The sequence below is a fragment of the Xiphias gladius genome, chromosome 15, assembly GCF_016859285.1.
Source record: "Xiphias gladius isolate SHS-SW01 ecotype Sanya breed wild chromosome 15, ASM1685928v1, whole genome shotgun sequence".
Classification (NCBI taxonomy): Eukaryota; Metazoa; Chordata; class Actinopteri; order Istiophoriformes; family Xiphiidae; genus Xiphias; species Xiphias gladius.
The window spans coordinates 18693174-18718946 of NC_053414.1; the positions used below are offsets into that span (position 1 = coordinate 18693174).

General features: G+C 40.7%; 3 protein-coding genes across 15 annotated transcripts; 1 reads left to right on the plus strand and 2 right to left on the minus strand.

Moving 5' to 3' along the window:
• Positions 1-54: 54 nt before the first annotated feature.
• On the minus strand, positions 55-9839 carry LOC120799933 (serine hydrolase-like protein). Of its 7 annotated transcripts, none has more exons than XM_040145478.1 (12): positions 8907-9839; positions 6440-6583; positions 4497-4614; positions 4275-4316; positions 4144-4163; positions 3939-4013; positions 3116-3222; positions 2944-3023; positions 2822-2859; positions 2498-2574; positions 2300-2387; positions 55-2215 (listed from the first exon to the last, which is right to left on the minus strand). In XM_040145478.1, the coding sequence occupies exons 1-12, from the start codon at positions 8922-8924 to the stop codon at positions 2084-2086; spliced, it is 939 nt and encodes a 312-aa protein (XP_040001412.1). In that variant the 5' UTR covers positions 8925-9839; the 3' UTR covers positions 55-2083. The 7 variants fall into 7 exon arrangements, with proteins under 7 accessions (XP_040001412.1, XP_040001410.1, XP_040001409.1 ...); XM_040145476.1 differs by lacking the exon at positions 8907-9839 and adding an exon at positions 7044-7123 and having other exon boundaries at positions 2822-2856; positions 4501-4614; XM_040145475.1 differs by lacking the exon at positions 8907-9839 and adding an exon at positions 7044-7123 and having other exon boundaries at positions 4501-4614.
• Positions 9840-9893: 54 nt separating this feature from the next.
• On the minus strand, positions 9894-18344 carry serhl (serine hydrolase like). Of its 7 annotated transcripts, none has more exons than XR_005708912.1 (15): positions 17525-17697; positions 16716-16859; positions 15920-16033; positions 15077-15118; positions 14964-14983; positions 14797-14871; positions 13777-13886; positions 13579-13658; positions 13424-13458; positions 13232-13308; positions 13041-13128; positions 12526-12618; positions 12281-12374; positions 10664-10755; positions 10447-10558 (listed from the first exon to the last, which is right to left on the minus strand). XR_005708912.1 is itself a non-coding variant. In XM_040145469.1 (13 exons), the coding sequence occupies exons 1-13, from the start codon at positions 18185-18187 to the stop codon at positions 10408-10410; spliced, it is 1101 nt and encodes a 366-aa protein (XP_040001403.1). In that variant the 5' UTR covers positions 18188-18344; the 3' UTR covers positions 9894-10407. The 7 variants fall into 7 exon arrangements, 3 of the variants coding, with proteins under 3 accessions (XP_040001403.1, XP_040001404.1, XP_040001406.1); XR_005708913.1 differs by having other exon boundaries at positions 12512-12618; XR_005708911.1 differs by having other exon boundaries at positions 10664-12374.
• Positions 18345-20681: 2337 nt separating this feature from the next.
• mb (myoglobin) lies at positions 20682-22618 on the plus strand. The gene is made up of 4 exons (XM_040144980.1): positions 20682-20788; positions 21589-21674; positions 21767-21986; positions 22115-22618. The coding sequence occupies exons 2-4, from the start codon at positions 21592-21594 to the stop codon at positions 22253-22255; spliced, it is 444 nt and encodes a 147-aa protein (XP_040000914.1). The 5' UTR covers positions 20682-20788; positions 21589-21591; the 3' UTR covers positions 22256-22618.
• The last annotated feature ends 3155 nt before the right edge of the window (positions 22619-25773 follow it).

The following is a 25773-nucleotide window of genomic DNA, read 5'->3' on the forward strand; positions in this document are numbered from 1 at the left end:
TTAATGTGAGCACTACAGTAAAAAAAAAAAAAAACTAAACAAAACAAAAACTGTACAATTGAGAATGTCAATGACAAATTTAGTTAGTGTGTCAGTGAAATTAAAAGCTAAGCTTTGGGGACAATTTTGTCATACTGAGAACCTGGATTTTAACATTAGCTACTTTGACAAACTATCTTATCAAATATTAAGGAGGGATTAGGTGTGTCAAATGCATGTGAGAGATGGATAAAGTTCAATGGCCTGCTGTAATATGTCCACAGAACAGTATATAATCTACAGTCGGTGATGTGATAAACTCCAGGGCCAGACTGAACGGTACTTCAAATAAAAAAATAAAAAAACCTGGACTTTGATTGTACAAGTTGAACATTAATTGATGGTTGCGGGACGTTTCCCAGATAGAAAATCTGAAGAGATGGAGCTGTAGTTGTTCATGTCAATCATTTACACTATCGTGCAACGGAACACACAAAGCTTTTTTCACACCGACAGATTAGAAATTGAATTGATCAGGGCACAGAGTTCAAACTCGACATTTTGGGAAATATGCTTTATTTGCTTTTTTGTCAGGAGTTAGACGAGGAGATTATACGGTAAATATAAAGCTACAGCCGGGGGCGGGTTAGCTTAGCGTAGCATAGAGACCGGAAGCAGGGAGAGACAGCTAGCCCGGCTCTGTCCAAAACTGTGCACGGCCTAGAGATTTTCTGGCATATAACCCCTCTTATAACCACAACTTGTCAGTTTTACACTTAGGTTTTTGTACAGATTAAACTAATAGGATAGGACATGCTAATCGGTGGGCTTTAGAGGTGCTGGTAGGCAGATTGTGTTACTTTTATACAGAGATCTTTTACTGTCTTCGACTGGCATGAGCACGGAAATTAAGGGCAGAATTGCCCTAGTTGACGCTCCTCCTCGGTGAATTCATAAATGAGCCACAGGCTTCATGTATTCTTTATTTGTTGCTTTTTCTATTTAAGCGTGCATGGTTGCCGGCCAGAGAACTCAATTTTACTGAACTGGTAAGAGCGTGTGCTGAGTTCCCCTGTTTTCATGTCCCGTTTTCTAAAGGCTCCCATAAAATGCAAAATTTCCAACAGTGTTTCATAGCTGAGGTGGGCCACCTGAGACAAGACCACCTCCACTAACATCATCAAAAATGAATACTCTTTAATGATTTTTAAAAAAAAATCATCCTTCAGGCAAAATGGGCAGAGGTCCTCCTTCACACAGAAAGCCATATAATTTTAATGAGTGTGAATATTGTTTAGACCATCATCTACTAACTAAACTGATCATGAGACGGGATCCATCAGGATCTGAGTGGCTTACCACCTCTGCCGAACAATTTTCCCTGGGGGATATGATGAAGCTGTCACTTAAACTTCCATGAAAATGGTTAATTCTTAGAAAACAGTGATTCAGCAGTGGTGAGTTAATGATGCACTAGTGGGTGTAACTAAGAAGTGGGATTAACAAATTAAAAAAAGAAAAATTAAATCACACTTTAAAAAAAAAAAAAAAAAAAAACCCAATATTTTTGGCAGTTTTGCCCATTACCCTGATTTGACTTGTCAATAAAGTTGGAAAAAAAACCCAAAGCGAAATCAATACAACTACAACCATAAACAAAACAAACAAACAAAAACCCACAACAAGGCACGTCACTCAACGCGTTATTTTTTTTACCCACCCAAGGTGGATGGAGACTGAAGAGCTGCCCCTGCCCTGCCTCTGATTGGCTAGTACTCGTTGCCTTCATCAGTTAGGTTGGTTAGGTTTAGGCATGAAGAGTGATGATTGGTTAGGGTAGGAAAATCAAGGTAGGCCAATCCGACGCAGGGTAGGGGCAGCTCTTCGGGTACCTCAGGTGGGAAAAAAAATAATGCTCCCTCGCAATCTCATGTCCTGTCCCGCCATCTTCTTCAACAGGAAGTCCGACACATTAAGGAAGCAATGATGGCACTTGGCGGGAGCTCTGATACAGTTGTAAATGTAAAGACTCCCACAGGTTGATCTCAGAGACAAACGTAACACATGACTTAACCGTGACAGTGTGTTAGGAAATGTTTGTAGTTTATAAGTTGTGCTTCAGGCTGGTCGACGATGACAACACGTGAGTTCGCAGGAAATCGGACACAAACGGAGCGACGATCTCGGGATTATTGAGATGGATGCAATGATCGCCCGGTACTGTCACCACCCTGTGCTGAAAGAAAGAGAAACACGGGGACGTAGTCAACAAACCACCTCAAACATACCTTTTTTATTATATTGATAGTTGCGAACTCACATTTCGGTCCCGCAAACATTGGAGAAGTGTTGAAGCAAACACCTTTTGGGCTGGTTCAGAAAATATTTTATTGTAGCCTTCTTCTGCTCTGGAACAGAAAGAGATTTTGAACATTTTTAGTTCGTTACCCTGTCGTGACATGAGCTGCTATATGTCAGCATACAAACGTTACGTTTAATACAGATGTCAGTGTCTTACTGAACAGCTAGAACAGAGGCTTGAATCCTCGACTGCATCTCCAGACTCTGCTCCAAACTGACCCGCACTATGTCTTTCTGAAAATGTAAAATGAAACACACACACACACACACACACACACACACACACACACACACACACACACACACACACACACACACACACACACACACACACACACACACACACACACACACACACACACACACACACACACACACACACACGTTTTCTGATGGGGCCAAATGCTAAACCTCTGATGTAATGAATGAGAGAAGTGGTGGTGAAAGTGGTGGAGGGTTCGGGAGGTTAAAAGGGACTTACAAAATTAACTCGCAGGTCTCTGGAGAACACAAATCCTGCTGAAGAGAAACAGGTTCAGCAGATGAGAGGAAGCAAAGTGAGATTATTCCCCACTGAGAGGAGAAGGGGAGATAAAGGCGTACCTCCTTCAACTCGAACTAGACCTCGCTCTAACAGGATGTGCACAGACTGTTCAGACAGAGTCGGGTTTGCAGCCGACAGCCTGAAAGAAATAAAACAGCTGAGCACACAGACAAAGCTACTGGAAGTCTAATGGTCCTTTTCAAATGACCGACAACTGAAACAGCTTGATACCTCTCAACTGCCTTCTCATAAGTGTAAACTCTTTTCTTTTCTTCTGTGTTTTTTTCAAACTGAAGCAGCTCGTCCATCCCCCGCCTCATCACCTTGGATATTTCTTTCTGCGAGAAAAGGACAAACAATGAGATGAGAAAGTCAAAAATTACCGACACAAGAAGAAAGTGGAGCAGAGCTCTTTTTTAGAAAATGAGATCTCTGAATAAACAAGAGCGGAAAATGAAGACGACTGAGGCATAATACCACATATATGATCTGAAGTTCTTTCCTCGAAAGCCTTGGTCTGTATTTAAAAGTCCTTGCTAATACATTATAATTAGCACAGTAACTAATTTACAATAAACTATATGATTTATGTACATTTAACCGGGGCTGTAGACACTGAGGTCTGTATTATATGTATTCTCTCTGGAAGGACTTTACATCATGCAATCTAAAAATTAAATTAGTGGGCATTATTATCATTTTACATTCAGTATATGTACTTTTACCACTTACAGCAAACAAAATAAATCAACAAATAAAGGATTCATTATTTCCCAACCAGGTATTTTCCTTCCTTAAAACGACACGTACACCTTCCTCTTGGGGACATAAAATCTACGGAGGATGAATAACAGCTGAATAAATAAAATATGACATTTTTGAAGATTGTCCAGTCAGATGAGTCTAATGGATGCAGCGGGGTGCGTTGGGAGTACTCTGACTCGTGACTTCAGTATTTTCTAAAATCCTGGCTACTGTCTGGCATTGAACCACGCAAACCACTGAATCTGTGCAGTGAGTTTCAGAGACTCGGGTGTAAAAACTGCTAAGGTACCGAATCCGTTGGCAAGAATCCGTAGGCGTCCAGCAGTACGAGAGCATCCACCATCTCAGGATACAGTGCACTGACCTGTGGAAAACACATAACCAATCACATGGTGATACCACATGAGAAAACACAGCAGCACAGTCGCTGTACACTGTGTGAAAACAGGAAAGAGGTGAAACACACATCAGCCTGAAGAGACACTGTCACTTACCATCCCAGCAATGTCAGCACCTGTAAATATGAAGAGGCTCCGCGTGATTTACAGTGTAAATTGTTTTGCAACACAGCAAAAAAAAAAAACAACAAAGACTGAGGTGAAACCTTCTCCGATGTTGCACTCACCCATACTGTGGCCTATGATTGAGAACTTCTTCAGTTGCAGAGCTGTGGGAGTTAATTTCACAGATCATCAACCCCGCCGGGTTCATCGTCTCTTCACAGAACACTGGGATCATTTTTAGTTGGGCATAAACAGGAACATGAAGTCCCTGAAGAGGTCTAACCCCATGTTAAAGCCTACACTGACGTTTGGCTAAGAGATATTCTCCAACTTCACGTACTCACACACCGTCAGCGACTCTGTGGACGTCCAACACGTGTGCGGGAAGCGAGTAGAAAACTCCAGGAGGACTGTGCGACGACCGGCCGTGACCTGCCAGGTCCACCGCCACGTACCTGCACTCTGGGAGGAAGGACACGGCACAGATGTGGAAAATGCCCAAGCGACACCTCCAACAGACACCAGGATGCTGTTGCATGTGAACACCTTGTCCTGCTTTCTGAGCAATTCTGTGTTGGTACAGAGCTTAGAGGTTGATGTAGCGAGAAATCACGACACACCTGCAGGCAGGACAATCAGAGACCTGGATACTGAATCAGCTAAACATGGATATGAGTAACCAGGTTTTTCATGTTCCTTGTAAACTCCTTATCGCGAATATGATCAAAAACAGGATAAGACTCAAAACCAGGATACTCATGTTCATGTTAACGTAGTCCCACTAAGCAAATATCGAAATGGATGCTTTATCTGCTCCAGATAAAATATCCATTTTTCTTTAACTGGGCAGCCTCTTGTTACATTTTGGGCTACTTTTTGTGCCATCAGGGCAGTTTCCACCCGGGAAAGGTTTGGTTATCTTCGAGAGGAGCCGCGACTAAGCTAAAAAATTCACAGATCAGCCACAACTTTAAAACCATTTACCTGTTTTAATGTTGTGGCTCCGCCAGGGAGGTAATGTTTTCGCCCGAGCCTGTTTGTTTAATTATTTGTCAGGCAGGATTAAGCAAGTAGTACTGAACCGATTTGCACTGAAGTTGGTGGAGGGAGGGGTCATGGGTCAGGGAAGAACCCATTACGTTTTGATGCATTTTGATCTCCAGGACTTTTTTAAAATTATTTATCTATTTTATTTATTTATTTATTTTTTAAATCACTTCCCTTAACATTGTGAGATGAGGCACTTACTGCACTTTTCGTCAATATTTGACCTTGGCTGAGGTGTGAGCTCTACTGACGGCCATTTTAGTTGGGGAATTCAGTTTTCGATGAGCAGCTCAATGCTAAATAAGATAGCCACTATACAACCTATCTGCTAATGTGTTGTTAATGCGCCAGTCTACTGTTGAATTACTGAGCTAACAGTACACTTTTTACTTTTACTTTGTGGGCCTTGTATGCGTGTTTATTAGATTAAGTAATTTGACAGTTAATCTATACCAGTGTGAATCCACTTCCTCTGTTACGATACTAACTTGTTTGTATGATACCTCTGGTGTAACTCTTGACTATGGAATCTCATTGTTTTCTGATATGATATCACAATCATTTGTTGGCCAGTTTCTGTTTTCACAGTTTCCCAGTTGCTTCAAGTAAAAACGTCAAACTCCTCGCTGCATAGCTGTGCATCTACACGCCAGCAGTTAACTGAAATTAACTTGACAGCTAATGATTATTTATACTACAGCTGATTATTTTCATTATTGCTTGATCTGTCAGTTATTTTTATGATTGATCAATTGATCGTTTGGTCTATAAAACATCTGAAAATAGTGAAAACTACCCGGCAGAATTTCCCAGCGCCTAAACCGATGTCCTCAAGTAACTTTAGACTGCCAGGTCAGCAGTCTAAAACCCAAAGATGTTAAATTTACAATGACATAAAACACCATGTAAGACAGATAAGAGCAAATGTTTCATGTTTTTCACTTTAAAAAAAAAAAAGACTGAAGATTAACTGATCAGTTGCTGAGGCTTACTTCTCTTCCTCTGTCTCATCCTTCCGATTACCTAATCGATTGGGAATCTCATCATTTCAGCCATCGAAATAATCAGCTGGAAGTATAGCAACTGACCATTGTCTACACTTAATTACCACCAAATTACATAGCTCTTTCCAGGAAATGGCCTAGAAAATGATCAGGAATTTATGGATCCATTAAAAAAAAGGCATTACACAAATTTGTTTGGAGTAGGTCAGGTTACCCTCTGGCCTGCCATACTTTACCTTTGGGCAGCAGGGGAATGAGGGTGTTGAATGTGCCACAGTTGTCTGCCCAGCCGTGCAGGCACAGCACAGGGTGACCGTGGTCAGGGCCCCAGACTTTACCTCTGATCTCCCCCCACGGGACCGGCACAGAGAGCTCGGAAGCTGGGGACACAGCACAACACGGGACACCCCAGGAGTCAGCCTGCAGCTCGGACGCCAGGATCGGGACATAAAGTTCACTGTGACATTATTCATAGTCAGTAACAGGCACTCGGAGGCTGGGGTGGCCTCACAGATACTACTCATTACTTGTTTGATAGACAAAAAGCAAACAGCACAACGTAACTACAGCTGCCGAGCTGCATAGCCTGCAGGCTGCCCACCATGAACTTAATGCAGACAAAACCGTACCGACAGGTACAGAGGGGACCCGAGAAAAAAGTCTGCGGCTCAAGGACCGGACAGGCAGGAGAGAACGGACATTAACCGCTGGAAAGGGATGTTTACTGCTGCGTGTCCGGCCCGTATAAGATACCATCTGGGTAAGGACGCTTTATGTCCCATGACCAGAGTTTATCGGGGATCTTAACTCCTTCCACACCGTCTTTTCCACACCTCTCACCGTCTCCAGCCACCGCAGCCGCTGCTGCGTGGAGTCCGACGCTCCGGGAGGTCTGCCTCAGCGCCCGCATCCTCGACACGTCCCGGCCGCTCCCGGGCAGCGGGAACTTTATACAACTGCCGGCTGCGGTCATGGGACACCGCACCGGGCGGACCTTGGCGAGCGCTTCCCTCCCTCGGGGGGGGGGGGTCTTGCGGGCAGCCGCCTCTGCCATGGGGGACAGTGGGCAGAACTCCGTCCCACCTGTGGCCGCTAGACGGACACATTCTACGGGTCTCGCTTGCATTTTGCTACCCTCTGCTCCACAATGCACCTACGGTGTGGTTTAGAAAAATACAAACGTCCCACGGAGAAAGTTCACCTTCCGAAACTACCAGTCAACTCTCAGTGGCGGCGAGTAACTAAGGACTAGGACCTCTTCTTGTACTTTGAGTTTTTCCATTGACTGCTGCTTTGCACTTCTTCTCCACTACATTTGAACATTGCTTTGTTTAACTCTACTGCATTTATCCTTTTGCAAAAATCTCTATCTTACAAAGACTTTTTTTTTTTTCTATTATTGAGAAATAACAAGTCCCTCATTCCTTCTTCTTTTAAGATTCTCACACTCATTTCTAAAAAAGTTGATTTCTGAAGGAAATGAATTGAAATAATCTGACTTATCTGGCAATTTTTTGCCCCACTTATTTTAAGAAAACTGGACTTTTAAGATTCAACAACTACCCAATAATTACTTTGATGTTTTTGCAGTGCAAATATGATGGTCATGTGTAGCAGTTGAAACCAGCTCTAGTCTCCATTAAAATACTGACAACATGTTAATGGATAATAATCCAATAATGACCATGCTTTTGCACTCTTACTCAAGTAAAACTTTTAAGGACTATAATGGGGTATGTTCCTTCTGTGGTACTGGCCCGGTATTTTTACAAAAGTAAAGGGTCTGAATACGTCTCCCGCCACCGCTGCCCTTTTCATCTTCCCATTTTCTTTTAAATCCGGAGCTTTCACTATTCTCCGATGGCTGAGAATAATTCTGAGAGCTGTAATCACAACAAACCATAGTAATTCGAGACGGACGTTTTGAGGTGTTTGGTATTTGAGATCTGTCTCCTGGTAAACATAAAGCAGGAGTCAAGGGAAATGTTGGACTGGTTGAATTTCCTAAATCTTGACCCAAAATTTTGTGAGCGAGCTACATTTTCCATACACAATCTTGAAAAGTTCCCTCTTCTATTCTGCAATCACAGCAATAACTCATCGGTTCTGGAGTCTTAGTGGAGTATGATAATATCTAATACTTTATTTCATAGCAACTTCCCCATGGCTTCTTTAACATATTTACCGCATTCTGCCAAAATGTTCAGACAAATTAGATTCTGCTCAAATCTCTTTCTTTCACATTAGATTAATGATCACACAGAAAAGTGTTGAATTTGTGAAATTGTGAAGCTGGGTGGCATTGCACCCAGTTGTTACGCAATTTCTAATTTAAACCTGCTAAAACTACACATTTCTTCAAACGCCTCTGACCCTTAAGACCAATTTGCTCAGTTAGATCAACATATGGAAGAAAAAAAATAACGTCTCTCAAGATTATGTGATTATAAAAACTGTTGAAACGATCTTCAAACGATCTTTGTCTCTCAAGATGAGAGACAAACGTCTCTGCCGTTGGTTGTGCAAGCTCCTCAGCCGTTGAAGGACAGTGGACCACATAGATTCAACCTTGGTGTGACAGTGGGGTGAAAAAGGTGCTGGAGACTGAGGTTTTAACAAGGTTTTGGCCTGTTTGTAACGGCTTATGGGAGCTGTGGTTATCGTTGTATCTTAGTTAGGAAAAGACTTGTACTCCAACTTTACCTGCAGGCACAGTCGCATGTACCCGAATCCCCCAGCATCGTGTTTGAGCTCCTATAAAGACTGAGGACACAAACTGTCAAAAGGCTTGTGGGACACAGGTTAGTTGAGAAGCAGGGCAGTGGGTTGTAGTACGCACTTCCAAAGATTCAGCTTGTTAAAAATTGTCCATCTGGTGGGTTAAAGTAAACACTAAGTTAGATAAAGAGAAGAATAATGTTGCTGGATGGATACCTGCAGTGAGTATGACCCAGAACACTGAGTACTTTAAGTGACCTATGTAATTATGTTACTGTGACTCTCTCAGTTCTCATCTTATTTACCTAAAAATGCACCTCGATATCTGTGACTGGAAAATATTTGAGCAAAATAGCAAAAATATGGATTTTGTTAGCATTTTGAAATTTTACAGAAAAAAGGAAGATTCGGAAATAGCCATGAATACTGTGGGTAAATATTTACACCTGATAGCCTGTACAAAGACTCTAGTACCGAGTCGAATAATATAGGCCTATTTTGAGTTTTAGTGCTGCATATTTATAACACTCTTAACAGGGTGATTTCAGTGTTTCTCATATTTTGGTATGTTTGAAAAGGGTATCGAAAAACGCAGCTATTCTTTAGAAAATTAGCTTTTCATGTGGCGGAACAGTAAAAATGAAAATGAAAAAAATCTTGTGGCACCCTTTTTGTTATTAAGGCCTCCTGGGTTGATAGGAAACAATAACCCAGGGCAACAACCGCAACAATTGAACCTTGGCCTCAACATGTTGCACAGAAATAGTAAATGTGCAAACAACCAGCGTGAATTTGTCCCTGAGTGACAGTCCAGCATCTGTCTGAAGGTGAGCCATTTTGTAAAATATTCAGAGGAAAAAAAACAGCACTGAGGCTTACTATGAAACCAGCAATGGACCAGGCCAGATCAGAATGGCTTAATGTGTGGTTTGAGATAAAGGAAAATACAAATCACACACTTCTTCTGTCATATACAGCACCAAACCTGAACCCTATCTGCTTCAAATACCACAAAATTCTTACAATGACTGCACAAGGATCACTACGAGCGGTAAAGTTTGAGAGATGAGATGTATTTTATATATCTACGATTCTGCAACGTGACAACATTGTTTTACCTTTCATAAAACTTTTTCTTTGCTCCAATGAATTGTTTTTAAGATATCTTTTTTGAATGTGTGTCCGCTGCCATTCAACGGCTGTCAAACAACTGCATTCATCTGCATCTCTAAATGGTTGTTGGATAGAAATCACAAAATGCAAAGGAATTTTGTATCCATTGTGACATTTACAGAAAAACGAAGATTCAGAAATAGTCATGAAGTTTATGGATAAATAGTTACACCTGACAGCCTGTACAAAGACTTTAAAATGTGAAGACACATGTAAAATTATGACACAGAAAAAGTATTCATATAGCAGATGATGATGATGGCCATTCGTAATGCTCATAGCAAAATGGTCAAAGAATCAAGAATAGAAGCCATCAGTAACCTGCTCGGTTTAAAGGCTGAATTACTGAAAGCACGAGGTAAAACGAGACATTGTGTTCCCAGAACTTGTTGTATCCAGATTCGTCCTCTGCTTTCGCTGGGGCACTCAAGTGCACACACCCTTCCTTCCCGCTGCTCACTAACCTTTGAGATTAAACACGAGGACAAACAATTGAGTGAAAAAAAAAAAAAAAACCATACATCTGCTGAAATATTCACATCAGGCAGCAGACTTCTAGGACATCTGACCTGGACAGTGCATTTCAAACATTTTCTCCGAGACAGCAGGTACAAGGGGATGAGACTGCTGCCTGCTAATGTGCCAGCAGTCTGTTGTTCAGCTGGAAGACAAACAAAGGGTTGGGCCGCCTTTCTTCATTCTAGTCATTTCTTCCATGTGAAGCACTTTGACATTTCTTCAAACATATTTTCTGTCTGATTATTTTGTTTTTGAATCGCATTCAAATAAAACTGCATGCAGGTGACTCCAATACCGCCTCAGTGTGTGAACTGTGTGTAAATAAACTTGCCTTTTCTTACAGTCGATCCTAGTCTTCAGAGGATGAATCCAAGTAGCTTTAGTCACTGCTTATCCAGGACCACTGACAGGTGAGAGTTTCCGCCTGTCCCCCACTTTATTTATGTTTTAATGTTTATGAAACATTATTGCCAGAGCTACGACATCTAACACAACTGAACAATTTCCCTTCATCCTAAACTCTACTCTGAGATTAAAGCTAAATGCTCTTGACCCTGGGAACAGTAACTTGACAAAAAAAAAAGAAAATCTTAAATCTCTGGCACTGGATGCAAATGGCCTTCTACATTTGGCTGTCCATCGACTCCCGGTGGGTGACTTTTGCCCCAGTTAAAGCTGTGACTGTTCACAGACAGCTGATGTTGTCCGTTTATCCAGTGTCTCGACCAGGAGTTACTGATCAAAGATCTCCCCCTCATATATGACCACCTCTTAAAACATGAATGTTCACTCTTTAGTTGTCTTACTTTGTATGATAACCAGCCAGACTCCATCCCCTGATCAACAGAGAGCTGCCACTGAAAGCTCTGAACAAAAACACCGTAACTGGACCTTTAGTTTAGGTTACTGTGTCAAAACATTATATACTGTTGTTAGGATCAAGCTAAAAGCACGGATAAGAACATACTGTACAGCCATGACTGACAACGTAGAGCTGACTAGTCTTCACCTGGACTTTGGATCGAGGGTAAACCCCTCAGGTTTAGGCAGCGACATAGCCTCTCCTCTGGTGCCACCCTCAGGCAACTTTTTACGGTGTTTGCCCCACTAGTGGTACAGACCCAGGGATTAAAGGGTTGTCTACGTTTCCTTTTTTTTTTTTCAACAATTGTGTTTTCTGATTCGTAAGGAACATTGAAGCCTCATGAGACTGCTAGCATGACTTTAGGTTTTTAGTCTGTTTACCTTTAAGCTCGCGTCTCTTAACATGCCATCACCGGCCACACATTTTCACGTGTTACTTTTCTCTTACGTTCAAACTGTAAATGATAATGAGCGGTTCCTGAGCAATGGTGTGTCACAGGAATGTCATTTCACCGTTTAAATACACACAACGTTGCATGAAAGCCTGGTGTTGACCTCTGTCAGTACGAAGGAGAACATCTGACTAACGCAGACTTGATACGAAGAACTGACTGAACCTGGTTATGAATGAAACTACTGACTTGATCAGTAAGCAAAAAATACAAACTTCCCCAAAACACATTCAGGCTGCATTTCGTCTTTCTGTGTTTCTTCATCTCACTCAACACCCCTCCTTCACTATTGTATAGCCCACCCAGAGTTTAAAATAAAAGAAAAAAAAAAGAAAAAAAGAAAAAAAGCACCTTGGTGTTTTTAAATAATGAAGGAGTCCAACAAAGGTAGCATGTGGCAGCTATCTGATGCTAAGACAGTTGGGCGACTGGTTAAAGCACCAAGCTGAGGGTAAAGAGTACAGTATAAATAACACAATTTACAACTCTCCATAATACATTAAGAAAAAGTTGTTAATTCATGTTAAACGGCTGTGACAGAGTGTGCTGGCAAAATTGTTGCTTTTCTGCGTGTGCTAGTACTTAGAGGTCAGCACTTTGGTCTGCAGGAAGTCCGACACGAGTGGGCCGACGACTTCAGGACGGTTCAGATGGATGTGATGATCGCCTGGTACTGTCACCACTGTGTGCTGAAAGAAAGACAGACAGACAGACAATAAGATGAGCGTTAGACATCAAATTAAGGTTCAGCCTTTATACCTGCCTGAAATATCACTCCATTTTCATTTGATATGATGAACTTGTTAATGCATCCAGCAGCTATGGAGCAACGTTATGATTTATTTGGAGTCATGTTTCTGGCCACTTGGGGAAAATAAGTCCTATATTCACTCTGAGTTGACCAAGTATGTAGGTCAGTGTTGACGTTCACAGCTATAAAAATTTCCACTGCCTCTGAGACGTTGAGCTTGTACCAAGTTGCTACTTTTGCATCTCTGCCGCTGTCGGTCCGTCTACTAGACACTATCACACACACAGGTTTAATGGCTAAAAGTAAACACGAAGATGCAAGTACACCTACTTTAATATTAAAAAAAAAAAATACACTCACATTTCTGTCCCTATAGGCCTGGAGAAGTGCTGATGTAAATTTCTTTTGATCTTGTTCAGCAAATATTTTCTCAAAGCCGCCTTCTGCTCTGTAAAGACAAAGATTGTATTTATATTTAGTCAGGCACAATGTTGTATCGTACTCAATTTAGTACATGGAATATGAAAATGTGAGGAGGGGGAATATCTTACAGAACAACTAGGACGGAGGCTTGAATCCTCGACTGCATCTCCAGACTCTGCTCCAAACTGATGCGCACTATGTTTTTCTGAAATCATAAAATAAAAACATCACTGTACCTGCATTTTCTGGGCTTCATATGGCACCTTAGGGAGAGATAAAAAGGTAAAGTGATGAACCGGTGCAGTTCAGGAGTAACCTACCAGATTAATACGAAAGTCTCGAGAGAACACAACTCCTGCAAGAGAAAAACGCATTATATTTCCAACATAAAACTATTCAGAGAACAAACTCTTTTTCTAACAGGAGCACCCATAACATACATCGAAACAGAGGAGGGAGGAAGATAAAGGCGTACCTCCTTCAACTTGAACTAGACCTCGCTCTAACAAGATGCGCACAGACTGTTCAGACAGAGTCGGGTTTCCAGCCGACAGCCTGAAAGAAATAAAACACTTTTTTATACAACAGTTGTAAAAACAAAAACAAAAAGTTCATGGCTGAGTGGATTTTCAGCAGGCTTTTTAAAAACACCATAAATAGGAAGGTGCAACACCTTTCAACTGCCTTCTCATAAGTGTAAACTCTTGTCTTCCTCTCTTCTGTGTTTTTTTCAAGCTGAAGCAGCTCATCCATCCCCCGCCTCATCACCTTGGATATTTCTTTCTGCGGGAAAACAAACATAAGTGATAAGTGGTGAGGGAAGACACTGAAAACTAAAGACAAGAGTGGATTGTACAGCACAACTCTTTGTGAAATATAATGGAGAGGAGTAAACGCAATCATATAATAAGACAACACTGTCAAGTATTTCTTAAATGTCATACCTTTCAAAATGTCAAGTGAAGTTTAAATCCTTTTGGTGTAAATCAGGGTCTCAATTTCAAATTAGCTGGGGGCCACTAGAGAGGTTGTTCTCTTCTAGGGGGCGTTGCTGGAACATTCTGTGTTTTTTTCAGCAGCCAACTTAAACTATGTGCACCCTGAAGCTGAGCAACTCATCTATCCATCTCCTCTACCTTGCACCTACTGCTCCGTGTGGTTAGTCGAGAAGTTCATTTAACATGGTATTCCTGGGGAACAGCAGCTTTGTTGCAGTCACATTAAACTTCATGAAAAAAATGATAGATTAAAAAAAAAAAAAAAAAGTATGTGGCCACCTCTCTTGAAACTGTCGGCCTTCCAGGTGAAACTTTCCTTTAAGTTTGGAAAGAGACATTTTGGTGTCAGGTGCACCAGGGGAAATCAGAGTACTGTTGGTTACAGCTAAAGGATTGTTGACAAGTTGTGCAGGTAGTGAATGTTAAATGAGAAACAAGCTCACTTTTGTGCTCATGATAACGTCAAAGATAGAAAGACTGGGCGAAAATGAAAATGGGGAAAAAAATTGTTCAAATAATCGCGGGCCAGATTTAACAATAAATTACAAACATGTGGGAGACCTTAATGAGATGATCTAGCCGGCTCATAGTCTGAGAACACTGGTGTAAAGTCAAAGCACATTCTTTACCCTTAACTAAAATACAGATTACAGCCCTGTAGTGACTGCTCTGGTGGGTGAAAACCGTTAAAGTACCGGATCTGTAGGTAAAAATCCGTAGGAGTCCAGAAGTACGACAGCATCCACCATCTCTGGATACAGAGCACTGAACTGTGGAAAACAAAAGACGGAGGAAGAGCCGATGCAATAACACAAACAGTTTCTGTATATTATTTGAAAACTGTTTATAAACTGTCACTTACAAGTCCAGCAACGTTACCACCTGTAATAAAAGAAGAAGAAGAAAGTGGATACATAAATATAACATACCTCAAACATATTAATTGCTCTAACTCCACCGTATTGCTGCACTCACCCATACTGTGGCCTATGATGGAGAATTTGCTCCACTGCAGAGCTGTGGGAGTTAATTTCACAGATCATCAACCAGGTTCAGTATCTCATCACAGAACCCTGAGACTGTTTTTAAGTGGAAAGACAACATCACTGCTGTGGTGCAACTGCCATACGGATGCAGAGTAATGTATTTTTTAGGTTGTTTTTTTTCTACATTAATGTATGTCGCAATTGCAAACTGATGCAAAATTTCATAAAATCTTTGATTAGACCAAAAAAAAAAAAAAAAAAAGGCATGCAGTCATCCTCAGATGATGGGAGTTTTGTTTTGTTGTTATGGGCATAGCTTAGTTTCCTTCACCATCTTTGTCATCTGCTAAAAACACAAGATGTTGAAGATGTGGTTGAAAGGTCCAGAAAGAGCTCATAAGTGTTTTGTTGTGTGTTTGTTTTTTTGTCCAGCTACTCCAAGGTCAAAAGTGAACTTTCACTCTTGATTAAATTAATATTCAATAAACTGAGTTCAGTTGTTACACATCAGGCCAAACACATTTGTAAAAGAGAAACTTCAATAACTAAATAACTTTTAGTTTAAAAATACATTTTGCTCATTTTGCATCATTTGGACAAAGAAGGTCTGTAAAATATGTGTACATACAACATTACTGTTTAGGTTTTCATTAAATAAAAAGTATCAGCGCCTTTCCCTTTGAGGAAAGGTTCATTTTTAATGTCTGTTTGATTTGCCAAAACCTTTGCATACAACTGTATCTACATCCCTGGAGGGATGTAACCTGTTGCCTGAACAGTGATGTTTGATTTGAATGAGTGGCTGAACATGCCGCTTCTTAGACTCACACACCGTCAACGACTCTGCGTACATCCATCACATACAAAGGGAAAGAGTAGAAAACTCCAGGAGGTCGATGTGATGATCGACCGTGACCTGCCAGGTCCACCGCCACGTACCTGCACTCTGAGAGGAAGGACAGGGAGAAGGATTGATTGTCACTTTCTTTCTTTAAAGGAAACAATTACCTATATTTTTAACTAAAAAACTCAAAACTTTCTAAAGTAAGTCCTTAGAAACTATCTTTAGCTAAAAGACAGTGTGTCATACCACAGAGCCAAAAAAATGTCTTGTCAATGTCTTGGTTAAGGGCAGTGCTGGTAATATCATCATCAAACTAGAATTACCGCCTCGCGGTCGTATTTGCAGTTTAAGTCCATGTCTGTTTAGATTCGTATAATATAAGTCCTGAAGAATTTGAAAGAATGAAGTGCATTTTGTCATAATTAGCTTATGAATTTTTGAGTTTGGGCCAAAAACGTGTTCGGTGAGGTCACAGTGACCTTGACCTCTGACCACCAAATTTTAAAACAGTTCATCCTTGAGCCCAAGTAAATATTTGTGCAAAATTTGAAGAAATTCCCTCAAGGTGTTTCTGAAGTATCGCATTCACGAAAACGGGACGAACGGACAGCTCGAAAACAAAAAGCTTTGGGCCACGGCTGTCGCCAGCACAGACTTTACTTTCTGAGAGAAAGGAGGCTTGTGGCAAAACTCTGGGTTATACTGTAAGTATGAAGAGTTAAAACTAGGGCGATGAGAGCGGTGTTAATTTTTACATGAAGTTTACTGCAACAACACTACTTACCTTTGGGCAGCAGGGGAATGAGGGTGTTGAATGTGCCACAGTTGTCTGCCCAGCCGTGAACGCACAGCACAGGACGACCATGGTCAGGGCCCCAGACTTTACCTCTGATCTCCCCCCACGGGACCGGAACAGAGAGCTCTGAAACTGGGGACACAGCACACTCTGACTCAGTAATACTCACAAAAGGCTGGAGGCAACATTAGAACGGTGACTGGCATTAGTACTTACTCTCTGCCAGACTTCAAATATTAGTGGGGCTGCAGCCAGCTAATGGCTGTTTTCATAAATGACTGCTCTGTTGATAAATTGATCAAATAACTGATCGTCATGCTCCTAAAATGGCAGAAAATAGTTAAAAATCCCCATCAAAAGTTCCCGGAGTCCTCAAATTGCTTGTTTGGTTCACCCAAAACCCCAAATTGTTCAATTTACATTGATATAAGACAGAGAAATGAAGCTGATCTTCACATTTGAGATGCTGGAACCAAGAGAAACCAAAAATAACAAGATTAATGATTAATTTTCTGCAGAACACAAGAAACACAAATGCAGATTCTTGCCATTTAATCAGCCTGACTATTTTGCAAGTGCCACCTTCATAGAAAAAACACAAGACGTGAAAAAAATCACACGTCAAATCCCCTTTACCTGCGCTAATAATTTATTTAAAGCTATATAACAATCCAGTTTCTCATTATCTTAATAAGAAATATATGGAAAAAACAAACATATACACTGTGTAAACATAAGGACTTTGTCCACGTTTAATTGTCAGTAACTCCCCACCAGACAGGCTGCTGTTCACTTACATTCACTGTGTGTCCTGTTGTTGTTGTTGTGTTCATTAAAGAGACAGGGTACAACATAGCAAGGCCTCAGTCTTATAAAAACCAGGAGCAACATCTGCAATTCTCCAGACTGATAAGTGACAACGATTCATGTCCCTTCTTCCTGCTCTGTGAAACAGCTGTCACACACACACACAAGCTGTCTGTCTCTCTCTCACTCACACACACACACACACACACACAAGCTGTCTCTCACTCACACACACGAGCTGTCTCTCACTCACACACGAGCTGTCTCTCTCTCTCTCATACACACGAGCTGTCTCTCTCTCTCTCTCACAAACACAAACAAACAAACAAACAAACAAACAAACAAACACACACACACACACACACACACACAAGCTGTCTCTCACACACACACACAAGCTGTCTCTCTCTCACTCACACACACAAGCTGTCTCTCTCACACACACACAAGCTGTCTCTCTCACTCACACACACACACACGAGCTGTCTCTCTCTCTCACTCACACAAGCTGTCTCTCTCTCTCACTAACAAACAAACAAACAAACACACACACACACACACACACACACACACGCGCACACGTTCAGACACTTACCTGCCTGTATCATTGTGCTGGTTGTCAGGTGTCTGACGCCTTTCAAAGCCTGCATCATGATGGAGAACACGGCCGGTGTATTTAAAACCTATAAACTATTCTTTTTAAAGTATTTTGGCAGCAAAAAAAAAAAAAAAGAAAATAAACTACGAATTACGACCTTTCCAGCGTTTTGAAAAACTCACTCGTTTTCCGGTTGTTTTAAAACCACGAGATGCGAGCTGAAGATGCTATTGGATAGACGGCCAAGAGGAGCTGCAGTCTGGACCAATCACCGCTCAGAGGAGGGACTAACCTTTCGCCTAATGACGGCAAGCGAAAACCAGCAGAGGGCAGCGTGGTCAGTGAAGTTTTCACAACTGTCACTGACACAGACACTGGAAAATACTGCTCCGCTTCAGTGAAGCAGCGACACTGTACACTACACTGTAAAAATACTCCATTACGAGTAAAAGTCCTGCATTTTAATTCTACTGAAGTAAAACTACAAAATTATTATCCGGAAAATGTACTTGTGGTTGTGCAGTAAAATGTCCCTTGTGATTGTTATATTATTATATATGACATTATTATAACAAAGTGTAAGTTGCATTTAATTGCTGTGGCTGGTCAAGTTGGAGCTACTTTTTTTTTTTTGGATTGGCATCCACAAAACCTCTCGAAACTCACTTATAATCCCTCGCCATCTTAACCTTATGTTTTTTGTTTTGTAAAATCAATTTTGTGTTGTAAACGCTATCATGCTTTGTTCATGCTTTTAATGTGAAGCGCTGTGTAACTTTTGTTTTGAAAAGTGCTGCGTAGATAAAGCTTTACGTACTGACAGACACAAACGAATGCAGATGTACAACATGGGAATGTCCATACACCAGCGGTACAACACATTTAGGTGCTACATAATCCCGTCCCTCCAGCAACGAGCCCACCTCCGGGCTCATCAGCTGTCCCCTACATATGCAAGGGAGTCTATTCATGTCCCTCCATGAAGGACTGAAAGAGTCCGATAAGACACATGATTATTATAGGAAAGATCACAGCTGGTTTATTCGAAACATTTAAGATGGTGGCGTTTTACATAACACTGACTTCCTGTGTGTGTGTGTGTGTGTGTGTGTGTTTGTTTGTGTGTGTGCGCACATGCATTTTTGTGTGATTGCCATCAGAGGACTCAAGGACTCTCTGAAAATATTTTAAAAGCGATTTTATATGAGGGGAGATGCAGCGAAACCTGAAAAGAATGTTCAAGATAATTGTTGATTTTAGAGAGTCCTTGAGTCCATTAAAAAATATACTGGACATCCTATCTTTTTATTTAACTGTGTTTAATGACAATAATGTATTGTGGGATTTGATTGTTGGGCTACAACATCACCAGTACATTGTCGGTTCTGTGCCAATGTACTGCACACCTTGCGTTTTGTCCCCCTCTTTTTTTGTCATCATCACATAACTGTGCAGACTTTTATTATTGTTTGATAAGTTTTAATTGTCTTATTGCTCGTTTTTTTATGTGCACAGCAGGTAATACTGATACTGAGTGGATTATCCTGACGAAATAAAGTAAATTCAGTTTAACCGGGTTGTATTGATACCTGTTCGGTTTCATTAAGTTTGTGAGCTGTAATCCCATGTGTTTTGTTCTCTACGGGCGGTGCTATCCTGCACCTGGCCTACACGTTACTTCATCTACAGACAACCACCTTTTTGTAAGTATAAAAACAACAGAGGTAACCTGGAGGAATTATATAGACTTAATCTTCCCGTTGGCGGCTTCTCTTTCTTCGAAGCACAGTGACTCAGTATCCACCACACAGCAGGCCGGTGAGGGCCGATGCTCATTACGGTGCTGAGTGTGGTCATTCTAGTATGTGTTGCTTTATCTAAGGCAATGATCAGGAACCACACTGAGCAGATAACATCACGCAATAAACAATAAGAATGAACGATATATTTATTAATTCATGTCTTTCTTTTATGGTCCTTTTATTATACCCAGCTAAAAATGACGATTAACTGATTTACTCATGTAAATATGGTACATACTTCATGTTCTTCTTTCACGCACAGTTGTTAGTTTATTAGGTAAAACTAAAAACTAAACCTAATACTAACCTACTCTGACTATATTAGAAACACCTCTCTGTTGCTTTTTAACACAAACCAGTTTAACACCAAAATCAACAGCCTCCAAACTGACCAGAAGGTTGACACCTCCTGTAGCTCTTTGAAACCTTTTCAACAATCTAAGTTTATAACCCCTCCAACCCAAAAAAAAGAAAAAAAAAAAAAGACAAACAAACCCATGGGATCATTTCAGTTTGTCGGTCTGAATATCTTTTTGGTAAATGTGATCTTCTTTATTCAAATGAGCTGGGCATATACAGGACTCAGAGAGGTGAAACACAAAAAAGCTGCCCCGAATGAGACATAGTCACACCAGAGACGATGTCTGCGTGGAATCAAACGTTTCCAGATTAAGGGTTAGAGGTGTTGGGAACATTTTCAGAGACGTGTGGTGAAAGAGGTGGTCAGATGGGAGGGCTGGAATAATTTGGTGATAGGACAGAGGGAGGAAGTATAAAAGGTCAGCTTTCGGCAAGGGGGAAGTCAGGCCAAGAAGAATTGGTATAATCACACAGGATATTTTACTACTTTGCAGGTAGGTACTGTCTGTTTTTTGTTTTTTTTTCAGTTTCATAATATAATATTAGAATATTTCCATTTATTGATAAAATGTGTTGATTTGGGAAATATTGAAAGAGAATAACGTTGATTTTATGTAAAGTAGAATAATGGGTTGCTTAAATAAGAATTTGGTATTGATTTGGTTTTCAGGGGTTCAGAATAAGAAGAAATACTTCAACCTGTTTTGGTTATATACCGTACATTCAGGGCACAGAGAAATGCCCTGGCGAGGAATGGTTAATTTTTTTTCCCAATTTGAAATGAAAAGAAATTAAACAATGTCAAAATATCAGCATCGCTGAATTAAAACAAACTATCCACTGCTACTAAAAAAAAATTATATTCGCAGAAATAAAAATGCAGATAATTGTGCTTGCAGAGAGAAATGTCTATTTTAAAGAAAATATGTTCTTGACATGCTCTTTATTACCTTGTGACATTTTAAGAGCATCAAAGCCAACAATGAGTCTGATTTAACCTCACATAAATTATGCAGGGCCACATTAAAGATTCAGTGAGGGCAGACGAGGTAATGTATCTGCCTCTTGCTGGTAATGAGTTGCCCATAAATGCAGTTGTTTTTGTCTGCTGGCCATCAATCAAACAGGAGAAATGCAATGTCAGAACAATAGGATAACACTGTTTGTGCAAGTCCCATAAACTTCAAGTGATTAGGAGACTTAGTCTCTGATTGTTCCTTATCTCCTTCTGATTTTCTTACAGAATCTGGTTTTTACTCCTCAAATCATTGAACCCTTTTCTTCATCTCCTCAGATCATGGCTGAGTTCGAAGTGGTTTTGAAGCACTGGGGTCCAGTGGAGGCGGACTATGCCAGTCACGGGAACCTGGTTCTGACCCGGTCAGTGGCTCTGATAAAATAAGATTACTCTTTCCTGCTGGTCGGGGGTTCACAGGGTTGTGTAATATCCTCTCATTTTCTTGCCCTCACAGTTTATTCACAGAGCACCCGGACACCCAGAAGCTGTTCCCCAAGTTTGCTGGCATCGCTCAGGGTGACATGGCTGGTAACGCAGCTATTTCTGCCCATGGTGCCACTGTGCTAAAGAAACTTGGTGAGCTGCTGAAGGCCAAGGGCAATCACGCTACCACCCTCAAAGCTCTGGCTACCACCCATGCCACCAAGCATAAGATCCCAATTAAGAACTTCGAGGTGAGGTTGATTTACATGAGGGAATATTTTAACATAGGTGGCCTGCCTTAGTTTGATCTCACCTCATATGTCGCTTTTTTAACCAGAAGTTGCATCTGTTGAATCTTTGCTCTGTGTTTATTTCAAAGCTGATTGCCGAGGTCATCGGTAAAGTCATGGAGGAGAAAGCAGGACTCGATTCAGTCGGGCGGGAGGCCCTCAGGGATGTAATGGCCCGTGTCATTGCTGACATTGATGCCACCTACAAAGAGCTGGGCTTCACTGGCTGAGGATTAATGTCACACAGGTCATGCCGGGGTCACGACAGACAAGAAATTTTCTACATGCAAGTGCTGTTTTGAAAATAAAAAGCTTTAATCCACATGAATACATTAAGAAATCTAATGCGGCATCGCCATAAATTACATCCCCAAATGTTGTGATAGTGTTGAGGATCATAAAGAGCATAAGAAGCTAAACAAATGTATCTTTTATTGCAGGTTTACTGTACTAGATTGTGTTAGATTGCATCTGTAATAAAGATGGTTTTTATTTCGGTTAAAATAGATTTATCTTGGACGTAAATGTACAGTAAACTTACACTTACCACGTATTACCAATAAAACTCTCTGTTGCTCAACTCTGCTCATTAATTTTTTCGTCCCAGGTTTTATTTGAACTCAGTTTCTATTTCTGTTTCATTACTCACCTCCTGTGTCCTCTGTGCTCAGGGGTTGCAGCTAAACTATAATATAATAAAATAAATCAGCTAAACTAATTGCTGGCGCATGCTTTATAAATAATGAAGTATGACAGAGACGACGTCTTTGATAAGATACTGTATGAGGTCTGAAACCCAATCCAGCACGCTGTTAGAGTCAGGCAAGACTAAAATGCTTCACATCCAGTGCATGGACACACACAGACACGCATGCATTTCAAAAAAATCCACTTGAACGCCTCACCCCACAGCAATGTCACCGACGGCCCGCACACACAGTATTATCTTTGAGACTCTCTTATTTTTGGTCACCTGATCCATGTGGATGTGATGGTGTCACAGCAGCCATATTAGGGACTTCCTGTAAACTCTCAACCCTCCACTTTTCAAAAATGAATCCCGCTTCTCTTCCCTCACCCTGAAATTGCTCCAGTGTCAACGTTATGTCTCATCTCTGAGCCTTCAACTTTGCCGCACGGGTCACGCATCATTCCCAAATTAAACCTCAACTCTACTTGTGATATTATAATCCTATATGAAGCCTGTGACCTTTCATCATAGGCTACACGAGTCAAAGAGAGAATTTACCTTTACATATTCCATTTGACTGAATTTTAGAGGCCTGAAGAGGGGAAAAGATCCAATGTCTCACAAGTAAAAACCAGATATTTGATAGCCCCCCTCACCGGGGGCTGCAAACCTCAGGTCGGTAATTCAGAGGCGTAGAATCCGGCTAAGGGGGAGGAGAGTTGAAACATAATCTTGGAAACTTCTGAATATCATTTTCATTGTTGATTAACAAACTGAAACTTATTTTCTTGATTAATCAATTAAACGTTTTGTGGATACAATGTATACCCGCTGCAACTTCCTAAAGCCTGAGGTGACGTCCTCAAATTTTTTTGTCTGACAAACTGTCAGAGAAAATCCATTTAATATATAAAAGAGAAAAAATGTGCAAATACACACACGTGAGAAACTGGAACCAGAATATGTCAGACATTTTTAGCCATGGTAGTGGCAGGGCTCTAAGGATGGAAATGTCTGTTGGTTGGTCCCTGGCTTTGGTCCACACTGAAATATCATTATCACAAACATAAGATGGCTTGCTATGATATTTGGTACAGATATTCATGGCTCCCAGAGGATGAATCCTAATGACTTTGGTGATCCTCTGATTTTTCCTGTAGAGCTATCATCATGTTAAAGTTTCCACTTATTTAGTGAAATATCTCAACATCTACTCACTGGATTGGCGGATTTTTAAACAGGCATTCATGTGGACATCCACAACTCAAATTCCCGCCTAGCACCACAACGAAGCTGCAAAACTAATGGCATTCCTTTGTGTCTGGAGCTAATTAATGAACGTTAGCATGCTGATGTGAGCAAGTGCAGTTTAGTCTGGTTGCTTGATAACTGACTTGTGCCTGTTCATTTTTTGTCAACCAACTGACCAGTTAATTAAATGTCTCAACTCTTGATGCAATTTTTGCAGATGTAACGATATATCAAATAGGGCAGAGGACTATGCATTACGGTTGACACTTGAGCAGGTACTTGATACAGCAGGTGAGGACGAGGATGACGATGATGATGATGATGATGATGATGATGCAGATATCACTGTCGTACTCAGAGCTCTAACCCTCTCTGAGACTCGCCGTAGCCTCCGAGGTGATTATAAAAGGTAGTGGAGCTGCATAAACCACAACACAAAATGTTTCAATGGCACATTAGAGGTCACTCAAAGATGCATTTTTTTTCTCTAAACAATAAAGCACTGATTAGGTTTCAGTAGGTGGAGAGAAGTACTCGTTTGTTTTGGGTGACTGGTCAAGTGCTACAGTGAAAGAGCCAAGAGAGCTAAAGATACTGGTGTTGTCATTGACATTCCCCAGTCCCACTGACTCCTTGTTGTCCTTCCAGGTTCTGCCTTGATGCCAAAACAGTGTTTGGTTAACTTGTGTGATGGATAACTGCCATGATGATAACTTGATAACCTAACTATTAATAGTGTTTGTGTTCGTGTGTGTGTTAGGGTGCGCATGCAGACGTGACAACAGGCACAGTGCCTCTGGTCACACGCCGGGGGGATACAACTCACCCTCCCCCACTCCTCCCTGACCAACTGCAGGCAGAACCGAGGTCAAACTCTCACCAGCTCTCGTTATTTTTTTCTGAAAAACAGGACGTTGTTTTTTCTTTTAAGGGATTGGAAATCAGAAGGGATGTTGCCATCTGTGTCGTTTTTCAAAAATCAAGTGAGAGTTTGATATTTGTCACTTTTCCTATCATAAAACCCCAAATTCTCAACTGGTACTAGTTGAGAGCAATGCCTAGCAATGTGGTTTGTCATCATTAGCTGTGTTTTAACACAGTTATTTTCACTGTTTATATTTTCAGGGTTCATAAATTCAGATTAAAACAATAAACTCAGTTCAGATCATAAAATTTAAGTCAAATCTAAGAATACAGTTTTTCAAATTGGCCTGTTCAAATTAAAGATGTAAAATCAGATCTGAACATCCTGGATCTTAGGAGCCGAACTGATCTTAATGAATTTGAGCAGTTAGATTCTGAATAGTGGATCCATGAATTTTTTCTCAAGCAAAAAGCTTTTAAAAACTGCTAAGCTTGAAAGTGACCACTGGAATTATTAAGAGAGGAATTAAGATGACATAAATTCAGACAGATGGTTATAAAGTAAAATATGTAGTGCTATAAATAAAAATTCAGTGGAGATTAAATTTCACAATTAGGTATCCAGTAGGTTACAAGATTCAAATCATCAGCGGCAAATACTTTAAAAATGCCTGGCAGGATTCAATTCAGTCACCCAAAGCGCATATAAAGTGCAAATATGAATTCCAAAATTGAGTTTTCCAAGTTTCAACAGTTAAGATAAATGTTCAGTCGTGTATTTATTGATCATAGATGTGTATTATTTTTTTGTATTGACACTCAGGTTTGATGTTAAAAGCATCACATAGACGTTTCAAATGTCTGTCAACCATGAAAACAAACCATACTGCATACATTTCTATATACACAGACATGTATATTATAATTATTTACACCATTCGA